General features: G+C 37.6%; 2 protein-coding genes across 3 annotated transcripts in view; one reads left to right on the top strand and one right to left on the bottom strand.

Moving 5' to 3' along the window:
- LOC139940370 (BLOC-1-related complex subunit 7-like) overlaps positions 1-1135 on the bottom strand; it is a 5602-nt gene extending 4467 nt beyond the window's left edge. Inside the window, exons 1-2 of the mRNA XM_071936587.1 lie at positions 862-1135; positions 169-231 (exon numbers count right to left, since the gene is read on the bottom strand). Coding sequence (XP_071792688.1) covers positions 169-231; positions 862-1098 — 300 coding nt within the window. The 5' untranslated portion in view covers positions 1099-1135. The remainder of the gene's footprint in view (positions 1-168; positions 232-861) is intronic.
- On the top strand, positions 871-19999 carry LOC139940362 (alpha-L-iduronidase-like). Of its 2 annotated transcripts, none has more exons than XM_071936577.1 (15): positions 871-1006; positions 3371-3540; positions 5478-5618; positions 6582-6775; positions 7856-7951; positions 9015-9217; positions 10637-10737; positions 11278-11356; positions 12366-12606; positions 13028-13103; positions 13213-13322; positions 14484-14605; positions 15836-15961; positions 16653-16842; positions 18360-19999. In XM_071936577.1, the coding sequence occupies exons 2-15, from the start codon at positions 3401-3403 to the stop codon at positions 18458-18460; spliced, it is 1920 nt and encodes a 639-aa protein (XP_071792678.1). In that variant the 5' UTR covers positions 871-1006; positions 3371-3400; the 3' UTR covers positions 18461-19999. The 2 variants fall into 2 exon arrangements, with proteins under 2 accessions (XP_071792678.1, XP_071792677.1); XM_071936576.1 differs by having other exon boundaries at positions 13025-13103.

Raw genomic sequence — 19999 nt, 5'->3', positions numbered from 1 at the left:
GAATATTTTAAAAAGTAGAATTGTTAAATTAGATGTTTTTATAGTGAACAAAACATCTGTTTTACTTCACAGGAACTAGCAGTAATTTTGTCTTTAACCCTTTAGTCATTTTGGGTTTACAGTCTTGGATGCCAAGTTTCAACAAAACAACCTGTTTTTAATACTTACATGAGATGAATTGTCAACAGTAGATTCTTGCATGGCTAGATTGCGTGCCGCTTGCATCAAATGCTGCCCAAAAAAAAGAAGGACAAATTATACAATTTAAGGGTCGTCAAGTGACACCAAATTAAAACTATTTACAAAAGGATATCAACAATCCCATAATCCGGGAAGTCTGGTGACTAGTCTAGTCTGTTAACATTAGGTGAAATTGCACTTATTTTTGATCTCATATCTCACAAGTTGTTAGTTGCGATAACGAAACTCTCCTCTTGACGACTGCGAGAGGAGGGTTACGTTATTGCAACTAATGAAATGAGTTGTGGTCTCAAAACCCAGCAGTCTGTGACCGTCGAAAGAAAGGAGGGTCACCTAATGGAGGAAAGAAATACTCTATTTTCTTCCTCATTGGGTCTATTAGTCTAGTAGTCAGTGTTTTGTTTTATATACAAATATTTAATTTTTAATAATTTGTAGTAAACATACATTGCGCTGGGCATAAATTATGAATTGCACAAAACAAATCAAATTATTCAGAATCCCGTTATCAACAAACTATATGGCAAGAACAAACCACCCACAATTAAAATACACAAGGTGGATCCGCCCAGCCAACTTCGCTTTTCTTCAAGGTCAAAACCAGACACCAACACACAAAAATCAACAGTATTATTTGACCCTTGACCCATATCCGCTGACCTCGTTGGATTTCGATCCGCGTAGAATCTGCTTCGCAAGGCCTCCCAAATCGGCTACATTTTCTTGCAGTTTGACCGGTAGTCTTGGATCCATGTCCTGCGCCTGTTGCTGAACGCCTTGCCCAGCCCTGTAGGAGGGATTACTGGTAACCATAAAATGTCTGAGGACTGGATCATAACTCATTTTCCATAACAATTGTGTTAAAAGAACGGGGTGTTGCACTTTCACAATAGTCATAGACCAGTTCTATTTTGGTTCTCGATTTTAACAGCAATATATTGGTCTGGAACCCTAATCCGACACTTGACATAGTCATTAACATTAGTCGGGTGCTCTGTAAACTGGGGGCGGGGCGAAAGTGTTATTTCGGTGGGGGTGCGTGATACTGAGTTTTATAAACTTATTTGACATTTTGAGTGAAGGTTTTTGTAAAGTTTATTTGCATATACTTTTTGTCATTTTGTGAAACTTTTTGTCAAAGTAGTCATGGCCGTGCTGTACAATCAAATAGTTATGTTATTTGTTTATTTAAGTAAGGGAATTTAGTAAAACTAAGTTATAGTTTTTTTAATATGATTTTTGATTTTTTGAGGCACTGCATAACAATGGGTGTGTTTGTTTAGCTTCCCTGGGTCTACCCCGCGGTGCTCACTCTAGTGAGCCCCTGACAATAGTTGCGATAACGTAACCCTCCCGACGGCCTCGCGGCCGTCGGGAGGGAGGTTACGTTATCGCAAGTGACGTCATGCACCTGGGGCAAGCCCCCAGGCCCAAGTGACCCACTCCACAAGCAGGGCACTGGGGGCTGACCCCCGTGAGCCCATGGAATGTCTATTTGAACGCACCGGGGGAAGACCGGGTCGTCCCAGGGAAGCTAACGAATTTGCACCCAATGAGTTTTAAAAAAAACTAGAGCTAAATTGCATTTGTGCACAAATGCAGAGCTGTTTCGTCAACAAAAATTTCAAATTTCTCAACTGAGTTTTAAATTTGTTGGGTATTCAAAGCAATTTTACCCAATGTGGCATAAATAAAAAATAATTTGGATTATACCATATTCAGATAGCAATTTATGTGTTAAAGGTGCAAAAATTGAAAAAATCATAAAAAATCATGTGATGACGTCATCATGACGTCCTTTAATATTTCATAAGAACTTGTCAATATCCAACAACCTACCAAGTTTCAACATGATCGCATAATTACTTAGGGAGTTATATTAGTTCAAAAAGTGCACCTTTAAGGCCGCGTCACGTGACCCCCGATGACGTCATTGATCTGAAACTTCACACATATGATGGCTGCCTGACAGTTAACTTGTGTGTAAAATTTAAAGTGATTACAAAAAACTTCACCACAGACATCTTCAAAAAGTCCATTTTGAAGAGTTTTCATCCTGCCGCTAGAGGGCGCCGTTGCATTTTGTGACGTCATTGGTATTTTTTTTGAACTGCCCACCCTTGCCACGCACTAACATCGTTAAAAGCAACTTCATATCTTTTTCCAATTTTGAATTAGAGGGCCACTTCCGGTTTCGACCGGAAGTAGAGGTCATGTGAGGTCACGCACACGAAACAAAATGAAGACCTTATTTATTCCTCCCCAATCCCGCAAACAGAAACCTACGGTCTCTTGTGGATGATTTGTTATAAATTTTCAAACATTTAAAATACAACACCTTTAAGATGACGTCACGTGACTTCTGATTATGTCATAATGACATCCTTGTTTCGCAATGATCATTGCACCAATACCTTTCATCCCTGAAAATTTCATTGCAATTGCTCTTTGGGAACATTGCAAATCAGCACTTATATGAAATTTTTCTGAAGATGACAAATAAAAAAAAAAATAATAATAATAATAAAAAAAACTTTAACGAAAACAAGAGCTGTTTCGCTGCGCTTTGCTACGAAACAGCTAAAAAAAAAAAAAGGACATCCCTTACTTTTTTATTTTCTACCAAGTCATTATTTCAATAGCACTCCACACTTATGCTACAAATAAGGCATAAGTAGGCCTACCCTGATCTCAGACAAACGTGCCTGCAGTACCGAGTAAGTAAAAAATTTGTTTTAAACATGCACCCGTACATTTGACCATGGACTATTTTTTATTGAACCATTCAGGGCATTGATGATATGGTGGAATGTTCTACCTCCATGATTTGTCTGACAGCTTGGCATTTTTAGCAAAAATTACGTCATCACTGCAGAGTGCTTTTGCGTCCTTTTTAATTTTGTTGGGAGTACAAATCAAACGCAAAAGCCTTTTTGCCAGCTCAGTACAATTCACTTAAGAATCTGGCGCTGGCAAAAAATACAGTTGCTATTTGTTTCAGAAAAACCAACGTTTTCCACCTTTTTTAGAACAATGTTTTTACCCTGGTAGGATGTCAGCCCTAGTCTCTGTTGCCCTTAGCGCTCTATAAATATTGGTCTATTTATTTTATTCTAAAAATCCCTGGAGTGATCTTCAATAATTGTTTTTTTTTCTTTCTCATTTTCAGAAGAAATCACGTCCACATCTGAACATCATCATGAAGGCATTCTGTACATCTCTTCTCTCATTCTTATTGATGATGCTAGCTCCATCTTTGAGTCTTAAATATGAGTTTGTTGTGAAGTCCGACAGTAAAGTGGCCGACTTGAAGAATTTCTGGGCAAGCACAGGTTTCTGGTATGTTTATCTTATTGATGATTGTCGGATATTGTTTCACTTGAGATGGCTGCCAATATAAGTTATCACACAAGCGCGAGTGGAATGCGGAATATATCGCTTCTGCGTCACATATCCAGTTGGATATGGGACGCAGACAGGCTATATTTTTTCGTATTCCAGGAGCGTGCGTGTTTATAACAAATTTATTTTCCAGTTTCAAGTATGTCAACGCGCAAAGTTTCAAATTTCAGAGCGTTATTTTGCGACGAAGCGCACAAAGTTTAGAATGTAATTTTTGCACTGTCTGTATATGGAACGTAACGCATTGACATTCACAATACGCACTGTGTAATAAAAACAGAGGAAGTAGGGTATAAAACAGAGGAAGATATGTTTTTATCCCCCTAGTAGTCCAAGCATCTGATTGGTGGATTAGCGCATACTGGAAGATAAAAGACTATAGAGAGTCAAAGTAAAACGATGTTGAAATGTGCGCAGGATGCCATTTTAGCAAGCTTTTTTGATGCGAGAATACATCAGTGCAGACAATGAAATGAGAATTGCTATCAAAAACATTTTCTGGCAGAAATGGCACCCATGTGCATAACAAAAGATAGAGCAACCTGTGCCTTCATTCAGCGTTCTATAAACTTGGTCAGTGCCCTCAATGAAAGTTAGAGGGCTACAAGATCAAAGCTTTTCAAGAAACGATGATTGAGTGTTCTTAATGACTTTTCCTCCCTCTTCCCACCTTTGATTTTTGTCTTTTGTGTTTCCAACCTTTTGTAGTTAAACCAGCCCCCTCTACCCACCCCCTGCATGTCTCTGGATCAAAGCTTTTTAAGAAATGATGATCAAGTTTAATGACTCTTTTCCTCCCTCAATTACCACCTTTGTCCTTTGTGTTTACAACCTCTTGTGGTTAAACTAGCCCCTTCTCTACCCACCAGCCTGCATGTCTCTGTCTACATTGTTTGCTCGCTGAAACAGCACCTGTGCACATTTCTCCTTTAACAAAAGAAAGAGCAGCCTGTGCCTTCATTCAGCGTTCTATCAACTTTGTCAATGCCCTCAACGGAAATTAGAGGGCCATTATACTGTTGGGGATCAAAGCTTTTCAAGAAATGATGATTGGGTGTTCTTAATGACTTTTTCTCCCTCTTCTTCCCTCTTCCCATCTTTGATTTTGTCTTTTGTGTTTCTAACCTCTTGTTGTTAAACCAGCCCCAATCCTCCCTCCTCCCTTTGTCTCTGTCTACATTGTTCACCCGTTGCTTTTTCTGTGCACCTCTCTCTCTTTTTATTTCTTTCCACTTGACTGCTCCTGTTGTTCACCAGTATGAATGTTGTGTTGTCATTTACCCTCCAAGAAAGAGTCTGCTAGGGTCAATTAGCATCGGGCCATATTAACTATTTATTGCATTTATAGACGATGTGACCTGTGACATCACATGTTTACAAAAGAGCCACAGAGCCTGGACTTCCTGCAGGTACATTTAATACACAGCCTAATGGAAGAAAACATCAAATCTTATATTTTATGGAGATTGCACTGTCTAATTCCTATCAAATGATATGATGAAAGGGGCACATCTCAAAACTTATGACAACAAATGTCAACTTTCCCATAGGACCAGTGCAGTATATTGCCTGCCATAATACCTAAAGAATGCACAAGGTCACACTTATTGTAAACAAAGTTCACAAGGTCTCGCCTGTTCCTTTTTAGAGGCCGCCTCTTTTTTTGCTGATAAATAGTTAAAATATTTCCTCTTTTTTGTTGTTGAAAGAATTTTTTTACTCCTTCTTTTTTTCAGAAAGGTCAAAGTACAATTTAGCTTTTGATTTATTAGGCCTTATTTGTTAAGCAGTTTTCAACAGTTAATCGATTTTATCGTATTGTCTCAATTTATACTTTTGTTGCTTTAGTTGAAGCTTTTTCTTGTTACTTTCAGCCCGCCCCTTCCACACCAGAAAGCGTCCTCATACTTCCTGAATGAATCCGAGCATCAGAATTTGATCTTCATTGGATCTGTGCCCAACCAAGGAATTCAGCAAGTGCGGGTACATTGGCTGCTAGACCTTGTCAAAATCAGGTATATACCTATTTAAGTCATAATTAAGTCTGAAATCAAATTTCCACTTTTTATTGTATATCTACATTTGTATCAGGATTAAAGCAGTACATTCCAAAAACCAAAGGTAGAAGTTGTCTTAAAGACAGTGGAAACTATTGGTTATTGTCAAAGACTAGTCTTCACAGTTGGTGTATCTCAACATATGCATAAAATAATAAACCTGTGAAAATTTGAGCTCAATTGTTCATCGAACTTGCGAGATAATAATGAAAGAAAAAAACACCCTTGTCAAACGAAGTTGTGTGCGTTTAGATGGTTGATTTCGGGACCTCAAGTTCTAAACCTGAGGTCTCGAAATCAAATTCGTGGAGAATTACTTCTTTCTCGAAAACTATGGCACTTCAGAGGGAGCTGTTTCTCATTATGTTTTATACCATCAACCTCTCCCTAATACTCGTCACCAAGAAAGGTTTTATGCCAACAATTATTTTGAGTAATTACCAATAGTGTCCACTGCCTGTAAAGACACGGGACAGCTTAATATTATTGTCAAAGACCAGTCTTCTCACTTGGTGTATCTCAACATAATATGCATAAAATAACAAACCTGTCAAAATTTGAGATCAATTGGTCATCAAAGTTGCGAGATAATAATGAAAGAAAAAACACCCTTGTCACAAGAAGTTGTGTGCTTTCAGATGCTAATTGATTTCAAGACCTCAAATTCTAAATCTGAGGTCTTGGACAATTCGTGGAAAATTACTTCTTTCTAGAAAACTACGTCACTTCAGAGGGAGCCGTTTCTCAACAGCTCCCCATTACTTGTTACCAATTAAGGTTATATGCTAATACTTATTTTAAGTAATTACCATAGTGTCCACTGCCAACTGCTTCTTTCCTCCAGTAATGAAACACTTGTGGTTTTTAATTTTATAAATAATGTTTCCTCTTCAACTAAGATTGTCCCTGTTCTTTAAACAGTGAGAATAAATCTGGAGCTGTAACTTTCAACTTTGACCTCTTGGATCAGATGATTGACAGAATCTGGAGAAATGGACTCCGCCCAGGATTTGAAATAATGGGGAACCCGTCTGATTGGTTCACGGACTTTGAGGATGTGAAACAGGTGTATGCATGGAGAGATATGATTACGGCATTGGCTAAAAGATACATAGGTACAGTAAGCTTGTCTTATTCCAATAGACCAGGGGTGAAGTTCACAAAGAGCTATAAGACTATAGTTTTATTACGAGTTAGGATGAGTTACTTGTCCTAACTTAGGACTAGCCGTACGTTTTTCATATCTTCTAGGACTAGTCCTAACTCTTTGTGAAATCGACCCCAGAACCCAATTTCATAGAGCTGCTTAATCACAAAAAGTAGCTAAGCACAACAAAATTATGCCTACCAGAATAAGGTTACCAGCCAAACTACTGTGTTTCATGTACAGTTTGTGACTGGTATCCTGCTTCATTTCTGCTTAGCAGACAATATTGTTTAGCAATGTTTTTTGCTTAATTGCGCCCAATTTCATAGAGCTGCTTTATCGCACTGGACACGGTTTGTAATTGCTCAAAATAATTGTTAGCCTAAAAACTTACTTCGTAACAAGCAATGGAGAGCTTTTGGTGGTATAAAAGATTGTCCCCTCTGAAGTAACCTTGTTTTTGATAAGACTTCAGCTTAGGCATCTGAAGGCACACAAGAATTTGTGAAACAAGGGTGTTTTTTTTCTTTCATTATTCTCTTGATGACCTGTTTATTTAGTCCAAATTTTCACAGATTTTTTATGCATATGTTGGGATACACCAAGTGAGAATACTGGTCTTTGACAATTATCATAAATGGATGTAATATGTTATTTTGGCTGGTTGACGTTATTAAAATAAGCTTACTTATTTTGAGTTTAATTACTTATGATGTTTCCTAAAGCGTCTTATCTTGCACAGATGTGCACCGTGCGAAAAGGTTGTGTTATGGAGTGTGCTTGTTTTGTGTGTACATCTGGGCTATTTTAAGGGAAATACAAAATTTTGACAATCTTAGGCTCGTCGTAACGTGCTGCACAAATATAGGATTTGGACTGCCTCTTGCTACTGGGCATTCGCAGTGGTCTACTTGGTAAGACACTGCTCTAGATTGGCAAAGGTCGTGGGTTCGATTTCACAGAACTAGGGAAAGTATCAAGTAAACAGTGCTTGCAGTGTAGAGGTAAAACCAGGTAATATAAATTATAAATGTTTGTTTTATTTTAGTGAAATATGGTTTGGATTATGTGTCTGAGTGGAACTTTGAAACATGGAACGAGCCGGACCACAAGGACTTTGATAATCTGAACATCACTCTTCAAGGTAAAGAAATTACTCTTTAAACAACATTTTATTTATTTTGAAACATTAATCACAATTCTGGCATGTCGTGGCCGAGCGGATAAGAGCACCGAACTCAAGCTCTGGTGTTTCTGTTCAGCAGAGTGTGGGTTCGAATCCCGGTCGTGACACTTGTGTCCCTGAGCAAGACACTTAGCTATAATTGCTTCTCTCCACCCAGGGGTAAATGGGTACTTGTGAGGGTAGAGATGGTTCTTGTGGTTGTTTTAGCTGAGTGCGCTATATATTTGGCGGCACAGGCTGTATACTTCCCAGGGAGCTGAGATGGTTTAAGGAATGAAATGGCCCAGTGATCAGGGTAATAATGTTGGAAGCGCTTTGAGACATAATAATAATAATAATAATAATCCGTTTTTATATAGCGCTTTTCGCACCCGAAGGGCGTCCCAAAGCGCTTCACATTATTACCCCTGGTAACTGGGCCTTCAATCACTCCTTAAACCATCTCAGCTCCCTGGTGGGGAGTATGCAGCCTGTGCAACATTAGTTATGTGCTACTCGGCTAAATCAATCACAAGAACCATCTCTGCCCTCACAGGTACCCATTTACCCCTGGGTGGAGAGAAGCAATTATAGCTAAGTGTCTTGCTCGAGGACACAGGTGTCATGACCGGGATTCGAACCCACACTCTGCTGAACAGAAGCAGCAGAGCTTGAGTTCGGTGCTCTTATCCACTTGGCCATGACACCCCACATGGTGTATAAAGCGCTGTATAAAAACCAAATATTATTATTATTAATTCTGAGTTAAAGGTAGGGTTTTCTTTTGATATAAATGACCCTCGAAAGAATTATGTATCTTTATCCGAAAGCTTTGTCCGAAAACTGTCCATAGAATAAAATAAAATAGAATGTTTTATTAGCCAATGATTAAAAACAATCGCAGGAATTTGAAATGTTGAACTCGCATTATTACAAAAATAGTTATCTTCAACACAACAATATATATAATACAAACTTTATACACATTCAGTGCAATGTAAAAATTATACCTAAAAACTACAGCATGTATCTATTTTTAAAGGATTTCTCAACTACTACGATGCGTGTTCAGAAGGTCTTAAGGCAGCTAGTCCCAAGCTTCGGTTCGGTGGTCCTGGGGCTGCCTGTAGGTCCAGGAAGTTTTCCGTGGTATGCTGGGCGCTGCTGCAACATTGTGAGAATGGAACCAACTTCTTCACCGGGGAAGCTGGTGTTCGCATTGATTTTATTTCATTTCATCACAAGGTATGAAACTTAACCTAGTTGAATATAACGGGCCTAATACTTTACGGAAGCAACGGAGGCGATTGCCTGTGTTGCCCCTTGCCATGCCTTGGTGCCCTTGAAATGCTCCAGTAGAAATTTTCAGTTTCCTCATAGGGTGCCCTTTGCCAAAGAGAAAATGCCTTGGTGCCCTTGCCCTTTCAAAAACGAAGCATACAGGCCTGATATTAAGTTTTTTTTTTTACCCATACACCAATGTGTTTAAGCACTGTATACTCAATATTTTCCGGCGTCCTGTGAAAAAATATCACAGGCATATTACTCTGGTGGGATTGGAAGAGACACTGCTCTAGAATAGACCGATTGCGCTCAGTGCATCACGTGACCTATAGTGGGTATTAGATGCTAAACAAACACGGCATACTGCATATAAATGTGCGTTAAAAAGACATGATTTCTGTTGCAATTTTTGGCTCAAAAAAATACTAAATTCTCAAAATCACTGAAGAATATTCCGTTGTTTGTAACATGAGACCTTACCGGTGGCTGGTCAATACATGTAATGGGTAAATACAGTTCCACTTAAAATAGGAAATTCCACGAGAATGTTCACACGATGACATGTGTTTGTGCACGGAAAGTGTGGTTTTACATTGCCCTCATTGTAGTTATTTGCTGCAAATATTTTCAATAAAAACCTCATTAAGAAGCTGCAAATCCCTTTATTGTCATCCTTAAATTATTTGATTAGAAGGAGTAGCCGTCAGCTATGAGTCAGACAACTCCGCGATCTCCCCATCACAGCCCAACTTCACGCCGCAAATCTTAAAATCCACGGCGCGTCAGCTCGCTCAAACCTCAGTAATTACGTAGTCTAACCATACTCTCAAAAGAAACCTCTTTTGTAGTAGAATACTGGGAACATTAAACAGCAAATGTGATTTAAATTAATGTCACAATATTCAACTTTATAAAAAGGGCCCCCGTTTTTAGTTTAAAATGTTATTTATTGAAAATACAGCCAATTATGGTCCATCGGTACGAGTCTTGCCATGTCTTTACTGTGTAGCTGTGTTTTTCTATACCCACTATATGTCACGTGATCACATGTAAACATTGGCAGCGCAATCGATTTATTGTAAGGGTCGTGCGTTCGAATCCCACCTGAGTAATATGCCTGTGACTTTTTTCGCAGGACTCGGGAAATTACTGAGTATATACAGTGCCAACACACATCGGTGTGTGGACAAAAAAACGAAATTAATGTTCTTAATTCCCGATGCAAATTTAACATCTATTATATTAACCTAGCTGGTTAGACACTGCTCTAGAATTGCAAGTTTTGTGCAATAAAGGTTAAAAATAAAATAAACTGAACTAAACAAATTTAAGGGCCTATCCATTAATATTTGATATTTTAATTGGTAACTTCTCTTACAGGGTGAAGGTCACTCGATGTTTATTTTGGAGCAGGAAATTGAAACCATAAAGAACATTCAGAACCTGTACCCAAAACTGTCCAACGTTCCGGTGTTCAATGAGTAAGTGTTAGTATCAGGAACCTCATTAGCCTATTTCCGAAACTCTAACCCCAAAGGGGGAACACTTGGATTGATTTAAAGGCAGTGGACACTCTTGGTAATTACTCAAAATAATTATTAGCATAAAACCTTTCTTGGTGACAAGTAATGGGGAGAGGTTGGTGGTACAAAACATTGTGAGAAACGGCTCCCTTTGAAGTGCCATAGTTTTCGAGAAAGAAGTAATTTTCCACGAATTTGATTTTGAGACCTCGGATTTAGAACTTGAGGTCTCGAAATCAACCATCTAATGCACACAACTTCGTGTGACAAGGGTTATTTTTCTTTCATTATTTTCTCGCAACTTCGATGACTGATTGAGCTCAAGTTTTCACAGGTTTGGATAGACTGGTGGAACATTTACCATGGAAATATCTGTAATGTGGCATTGTACCATTTATTGAAAATAAAATTTGCTAGAAAGGAACAAGAAGTAAAGTGTACACAAAGCATGTTCATCTTGAGAGTTAATCCTTTTATTCTCCTTCTCCGCATTTCCAGCGAGGCAGATCCTTTAGTAGGATGGAGTCGTCCAGAGGAGTGGAGGGCTGATGCTACTTACGCAGCTGTGGTTGTCAAGGTAACTCTTTCTGTCTTTTTTTCATTCTATGAAAACAATTAAAATTACAAAAATATTTGTCTTTCTAATGCTGTTTCTTAAAGGGAATGTATATGTTTGACAATCACTCTTGAATTTAATGACAAAAGAAAAACTTTGGTTGGAAGCCTACGGTAGCTTTCGATAGTGTAAAGCATTTTGAGAAACATTTCACTCTGAAGTGATGTGTTTATATATTCAGTACATTTATTTAAATGCTGTCATACAAAACAATAATACAATAGCGTACATTTATGTCAAAATTAAAACAAGCAATATAGTATGAGGTCTGATAAGGTACACAATACTTCAAAAAAATAAATAAGCAGTAATTTAAAGACAACATTTAGGTGTAAGGTTAAGCAAAATGCTTTTGAGCCCTAACCTATTGACAGACAAACATGATACCAAGGAACACAAACAAAGACAAAGACAAGGGACAACATGGTCAGACGATAGGTGTAGGCCTACAAACAACACAAAGGCGAGTCATCATTAAATGGACTCATACTATTAACGTCATGAATTATAGGGTTATAAGGAATATGCATTTGAGTAGTAGTTTTTGTAGTTTTTTCGAAAATACAGGAAGAGTGATTGCCGATTAAATTGTACATAAATTTGCCTAATATCAATGATGATAAAAATCAGAGAACAAAATAATGCAACAGTATGAAGAAAAAAAAAAAAAAAAGAAAAAAAAGATGTCAGTTTTTATGCCCCAAAATTTGAATTGTTTAACTGTCAGTAAATCTGAAAGCACACAAATTTGTGCAACAAGGGTGTTTTTTCTTTCATCTATCTCTTGCAACTTTGAAGACCAATTTATTCAAAATTGTCACAGGTTTGTTATTTTATGCCTATGTTTGGATACACCAAGTGAAAATAATGGTCTTTGACAATTACCAATAGTGTCCGGTGTCTTTAAGGACATTTCCGGGTGTATCTTTTCCTTGATGATGAATTTCTGTCCTCCATCTCTCTTCTCCAGATTATTGCCCAGCATCAAAATCTTCTCATCAGCCAGCATCCCAATGTGAACTACGCGTTGCTAAGCAACGACAATGGCTTCCTTAATTTCAACCCCAACTTCTTCACTCAGCGGACTCTGGTTGCTCGGTTTCAGATGAATCTAACTCACCCACCGAGCATACAGACGATCAAGAAACCTGTACTCAGTGTGATGGGTTTGTTGGCGCTGCTTGGAGACACTCAAGTTGATGTTTTATTAGGTACAGTGGCTCATTCATTCATTCGTTTCTTTTATTTTGAATCTGACGTAAAGTTGTAGGTCCGTGCATTGTGTAATGCACGAAAAGAACTCAAGGGATTCGCCCCGCTGTTTTCTGGTATTCTGTCTGAAGAAAAGTAGTTGGAATGACTAGGCCGCGTGATCAAGCACACTGGACTCTGGTGTTTTCGATCAGCAGAGGTGGGTTCAAGGTCGTGACGACTGTGGCCATGAGCAAGACACTTAACCATTGTTGCTTCAACCTCAGATGTGATGTACAGCCGTAGGTCCGTACATTGCAAAAAAAAATTATTTTTCTTAAATTCAAGGTAAATTAATTTGAACATTGATAAGGTTGTATTTTCACCAGCCAAATGTTCAAATTCTACGTTAACATTTTGACTTCTTTAACATTGCAGCAGGAGAGGTCAGCGGTAACAACAGTGACGTGGGTATTTTAGCGTCAACACACACACCAGTAAATACTTCAGGGGACAGGTGAAAAAATATTTTGGTTATAATTTATTCCCAAGGGATTTTGGACAAGGCATTTTTACAAATAAGATTCAGTGTGGGTGGTGGAAAAACTTTTTTATGATTATTTCAGCTGGCAGCTGAGCGTGATTGTGTACAACAGCAACGACACGAGTAATGAGACTGGAAGTGATCATGTGATCATTAACGTTCAAGGTGTTCCTAAAATTCAGCAAAATCAAGGTATGTATAAATGAGATACAGCCATTATTATAATAATAATATATCTTATATCAACATCATCTTTGGGACAACATGCTTCCGAGCAACAGTAATCAAGTTTACTTTTGTTGTTCCTGACCCACATAAGTTGTTCCTTGTTGGTCTGTCCAGTTGTTTCCCTCAGTTGAGTTACTCCCCATGCCTGCATGTTCCTATTCAATTCATTCCTTTTTTTGCTCATCTAGTTGCCCTCCTGTCATGTTCTGTTCTGGGTTTTTATTTTTATTTTTTATATTTATTGTGTGCTTTTTGCTTGAATAATTATTGTATTTATTATTATTTTGATTGGTTCGTTGCTTATCGTTTATTTTTTGCTGTGCTTTTTGATGTACTTGTGTTTGTTGAGGTCAAATAAATAATAATAATAATAATAATAATAATAATAACAATAATAATATAATAATAATAGATCTTATATAGGGCATAATTGGCCTAAAAAAGAGTCCAAGGCGCTCCACACGAACAATAGAAACGCAAAATGTATAAATAAGACTATTGCAGAATTAAACGTTATTTAAAAAGTACAGGGGTGGATTTCTCAAAGAGTTAGGACTGGTTTTTATATTGATTTAGGACAAATTACTTGTCGTTTTGAATAACTCCTAAAGAGTCATAGGACTAGTCCTAGGTTGTTGGGACTATCTTTTGTGAAATCGACCACTGGCTTTTGGGGTAATGTTGTAAATATTTATATAATCAACACCCAACAGTTTAAAATCCTAGAATCATAGAAATAAAATAGAAAGAATTGCAAAACTTATTATGCGCACATATCTACCCTTAGAGTGCTCAAGGCGCATCCAAGAGCACAATACAAAAACATTAAAACTTAAAAACACAAACACAGGAAAATGACATCGAAAGTGCATCACAATGAGCAAGAAAAGGCAAGTGACATAAAATTAGTTTTGAGTTGAGATTTAAAAGAACTTCAAGGAACTAGCTGTATAAATGTGCAATGGTGACAAATTCCACATGTGAGGATCGACTGTAGCATTTGAAGCAAGTTTTTTAGCTTTGAAGTTCTTTATTTACAAACCAGAGAACTATCTACTCAAGTTGATTCTCTAAGATGTTTGAGAATATTGTTGTAGTGAGATGCACTTCTGTATTTTCTTTCAGACATGTTGTACGTTGTGTATCTTTTGAACAACACTCTGGGTAATCCGTATCATTTGTGGAAAGACTACAACAAACCAGTTTTCCCAACCAGAAAACACTTTGTAGAAATGAGGAAAAATCAGGTAACTATAAAAATGATTTATAATTGTTCACAGAAAATAGAACTGACAAGGAGGAGGGATGAGACACAAGGTTTTAGCCTGGATTTGGTATAATGGTGTCCAAATTAGCTAGAAATTTAAAAACTGTAGTGTCCAAATTGTTCACTTACAATACATTTACATGAAAATGAGAGATAAAACAGGGTGGTAAAAATTAAAACAGGGTGTCCAAAGGACACCATGACACCCTTTTGGCTAAGGCTATGATGAGAAGTTATAAACTTATTTGTATTCATACCTTCTGCCCCTACTCTCTGGAACAGTTCCCCCCACCACATTCGTTCTATCACCTCCTTTGAATCATACAAAAGTGCCCTGAAAATCCACCTCCTTATGTCTGTACAGCATTTTTACCTATTTTTTGTGTTAATCTTAGAATTCAGTTAATACCGGTAGACCTTATGCACATGACATCATTTCAGTAGGGCGCCTTCACCTAGAGGTCAAAGGGAGGTTGTTCATTGGCCAATACTGTGCGCCGCGCGTACAAATCTATGCGTCTCGATTGTTTCGTCACCGTTTTTCCTCTAAGATGGCGGCTGGATGACGTCAATGCATGATGTCTATTGCAAGTAATTTAATATTTTATTTACTTGATATAAAAGTGCCTAGAGTTAACTTTATATTAATTAGGCGCTATATAAATCAAATAAAGACAGCAAAAAAAGTAATGCGGCTGTTGTAAAAGCACCTATAATTTTAAAATTGTTACATGTTTTCTAAAAATGAAAATTACCAGGAGACAGAAAATTTAATTTTGGTTATTTTGACACCTTGTTTGTTACAATCGGTCGAGTATTGTTGTCGCGGTATGTGCTTACAGGTGAAAAGTGCCCATTTCCATTGTTGCAGTAACTCCTATTGACATCATGATTGATCTCTCCTATGATTCAGCGTGATGCTTATAGCTGGAATTTTGAAAAGCGGTTCTTGTCAATAGGAGTTACTGCAACAATGGAAATGGGCACTTTTCACCTGTAAGCACACACCGCAACAACAATACTCAACCGATTGTAACAAACAAGGTGTCAAAGTCATCGTAATAAAATTTTCCGTCTCCTAGTATTTTCATTTTTAGGATAAGAGTATTAACAATTTGAAAATTATAGGTGCTTTTATAACAGCCGCGCTACTTTTTTTGCTGTCTTTATATTATTATTATTCTTCTATACTATCTCTTTTTTTCTTTAGGAGCCTGTCCGAATCACAGGTCCGAATAGTTTCACTGGTCCTGGGAAGACGTTTGACTTTAACTTGAGCAAACCTGGGGTGGTGCTTATTCATGCGTGTGCTAAACCCATAGCAGCTCCAGAAAAGGTAAAATATTATCTCACAAATAAAATCTCAAACTATTTTTAAAAAAACAGCTGATTGATAGCTCCTGTTTAAAGACACTGGACACCTTAAGTAATTGTCAAAGACCAGTCTTCTCACTTGGTGTATCTCAACATAAACTCAAAATAATAAACCTGTGAAAATTTGAACTCAATTGGTTGTCGAAGTTGCAAGAAAATAATGGAAGAAAAAACACCCTTGTCGCACAAAGTTGTGTGCTTTCACATGCTTGATGTTGAGACCTCAGCTGATATTTTAGTGAGAAATTACTTCTTTCTCAAAAACTCTGTTACTTCAGAGGGAGCCGTTTCTCACAATGTTTTATACTATCAACTGAGCTCTCAATTGCTCGTTACCAAGTCAATTTTTATGCTGTCCAGTGCCTTCAACCTTAAGATATCGCAGATTTTGTGTTTTTATTTATTATGTGTTTTTATGTGTTTTGTGTTTTTATTTATTTGTTTCCCCTCTCTTTTTCTATAAATGAATATTTATTTGTTTGTACTTGTTTTATGCCTCTGAAGAAGGTCCAGTTTGGATCGAAAGCTAAGGCCACCTACCCTATTCATTATTATTTTGTTATGAGACATAGCCTAACTTCACAAGAGAAGAGATTTGAATTTTTTTTTCACAAAGACAAGTTCTAAGATTCTTTCTTGTTCAACATTTACAGGTAAACAATCTGTACCTTCACAATGTCACAGAGTATGACGTTCTTGTGAGATGGGAAGATGTCTCGTCACGTTGTCTCTTGACGTATGAGGTGGAATACTCCACTCAGCAAAGAGGGCAGTATTTACGAGTGAATGACATTGATTTGATATTCACTACCTTTCTGTTCTCAGCTGATGCAGTCAGTCATGGTGAGTATTAGCAATGATTTAATTAATTTGGGGTTTTTGTTTTATTTTAAGGGACACAATGCCTGGGATAAGGCGAGTCGGTCTATGAAAAGCGCTTGTAACCGTTTTTTTATCAAATGCAATTGGTTCAAAAGATGTTTTAAATATAGAATACAATGATTCACAAAGTATGCCTCGAAATTGTGTGGTTTTCCTCTTACTTTTTCCGAACTAACACGGTCCACGCTTTATTGTGAAGTCAAAAACCTTACTCTTCAAACTGCCGTGCCAAGTTAGATCACCATGTAAAAGGAATACCACACAGTTTTGAGGCGTATTTGTGTGGATCATTGTATTTTACTTTTAACAACTTTTTCAACAAATCTTTCTTACAATATGCATTTTGTAAAAAAAACGGTCTCAAACGCTTTTCATAGACCAACTCACCCGATTCAAGGCAATGTGTCCCTTTGAATGATGGTATGATTTTGAAGATTCTAATGATTTTGAATGTAGTTCTTGAAGTGTTTGTTCTGAGTAAACTTGTAGGCACAACCATGAGCAAGTTCGATCAGGGTACAATTGGCGACTAGTGGTTAGTTCGTGACGTACGAAGCGCATTTGATTTAGAGACCTCAGATTTAGAATTTGCGGTCTCAAAATCAAGCATCTGAAAGCAAACAACTTTGTGTGATAAGGGTGTTTTTTCTTTCATTACTATGTCGCAACTTCGACGACCGATTGAGCTCAAATTATCACAGGTTTGTTTTATGTATATGTTGAGATAAACCGAGTGAGAAGACTGGTCTTTGACAATTACCAATAGTGTCTAGTATCTTTAACCATCCATTCTTTAGCTCTCTGGGTATTTCTTTATTTGTTTTTCACACCGTTGCGGCACCCATTATTAACACACTGAATTCAAATTGCCTCTAGCCACCGGGCTAGCTCGGTGGTCTAGTGGTAGGAAATCTGCTTTATAGCAATCAAAGGTCATGGGTTCGAATCCCTGTGTATTCTTTTCACAGAACTCGGGAAAGTACTGAGTCTACAGTGCTGAATACACATCGGTGTAATGGTTAAAACAAATGTAAAGACCCCAAAGGAAAGAAGTCTAGGCTATTGAATTATTGCTATCCTTGGATAAGTTTGTAAATTGTTTTCTTTATTTTATTGTTATTTTGTTTTAATTTTTTTTTTATGCAAGTCACCTGACACACAAGGCCTGAAGGCCATTTCAAAGTGTGGGCTACAACTATATTTTCCAGAGGCTACCCCTTTCACAGTCCATTCGAATGTAGGCTTGGGTATCATCAATTCGAAGCCTGGCCGGTAGAGCAGAAAGCACTACCTCCCCAATTTTATGTAGCACGTGTCATGACCGGGATCCGAACCCACACCCTGCTGATCAAACACCAGTGCTTGAATCCGGTGCTCTTAACCGCTCGGCCATGACACTGCCTTCTACTTTCTACTAAAACAAAAATATTTCAGATCAATGACTTTACAAATATATTTTTTCTTTTCCTTTTTTACAGGTGCTCTAGCGAACATTACCACCAAAGGATGGTATCGTGTAAGGGCTGTAGACTACTGGAATCGTGCCGGCGATTATTCTACTCCCGTGCAGTTGAAGTAGTCCCTGTATGAGGCTGTATCCGAATTGGCGTCAACAGCTATGGCTATGGCTGTTGCTAAGGGTGTTGCCAAGGACGTCCTATACCTCAACACATGATGACATGGAAATCTAGCCGTAGCCGTAGCTGTAGCCGCCAATTCAGAATTAACTTCAACATATTTCTGACAGTCTTGTTCATTAAGCTGTTTCAATCACTTACCTTTTTTAGATACTGTCTTTCACTTCAAGAAATAGTCAGGAAATTTGGGTTCTGTCTATTTCTCAAAGTCATGTGACCTTTTTATCAACAAATGGTGCTTAAGAAATAATATAAAGTATGTATTTTTATGTTTTATACCTCTTTAAACTTTTATATTTAAATATTTACTGTAAAATAAAACAGTATTCATTTGATGTACACATTTTGAATACATTTTTTTATACACAATATTGTTTAACAGCCCATTATTAAAGGAACGTTACAGAATTGGTAAGTAACAAAAATCGTGAAGATCACAGATTTACATAAAACTTACACGGTCTAAATGATGATGATATTAGAAAACATCCCTCAAAATATTTCTGTCTGAAAAGTCATATTTGATGAGAAATAAATAATCTAAGTTCGCTTTTGGAGCTTAACGCTCAGTGAGCGTTTTATTCATTTTTTTGTTTTGGCATCGATGCAATGCAAAATTTGTAATTTGTTTTTCACTATTCTTCCGTGACCCAGATGGCCGATCGATCTCAGACTTCTACGCGTTTGTCATTTTATGTATATGATGGATTACATAAAGTACTTACACTACCAGCAGCTGTTTGGTTAGCAAAAATCAATTCTGTAATGTTCCTTTAATGTTGGGTTGATTGACTAGAGTGGGATTTGAACCTGCGACCTCCGAATTGAATGTGCTGGCACTCTACCAACTGAGCCATCTAGCCCTATATAGGTGGTCTCTCTTTTTATGCCCCGCTGGCGAAGCAAGCCGAAGGGGCGTCTAATGTGTACGTGTTTGCAATCATTGTTCGAGTTATAACTCAAGAAGGACTTAAACTCCAAACGAACTTGGATTGTTCTTGGGATCCCCCACAAGCCTATTGTTTTCAGACTGTCTACGATAAATGTAAAGGTTATTATGGCTAAAACAATTGAAATATTGTTCGAGCAATAACTCGAGAGGGACTTGGCATATCAACTCCAAACTTGGTTTGTGGATTAGTCATGGGATTCCCCAGAAGCTTATTGTTTATGGACCCCCTCAGTCGAATATTAAAGACAGTGGACACTATTGATAATTGTCAAAGACTACTGTTCACAGTTGGTGTATCTCAACATATGCATAAAATAACAGCTGTGAAAATTTGAGCTCAATCGGTCGTCGGAAAAAGCACCCTTGTCACACCAAATTGTGCTTTCAGATGCTTGATATGAGACCTCAAATTCTAAATCTGAGGTCTCGAAATTACTTCTTTCTCGCAAAGTACGTTACATCAGAGGGAGCCATTTCTCACAATGTTTTATACTATCAACAGCTCCCCATTACTCGTCACCAAGTAGGG

This window comes from Asterias amurensis, chromosome 8, assembly GCF_032118995.1.
Source record: "Asterias amurensis chromosome 8, ASM3211899v1".
Lineage (NCBI taxonomy): Eukaryota > Metazoa > Echinodermata > Asteroidea > Forcipulatida > Asteriidae > Asterias > Asterias amurensis.
The sequence above is the reverse complement of the archived record's forward strand: the minus strand, read 5'-3'. Positions and strand labels throughout refer to the sequence as shown.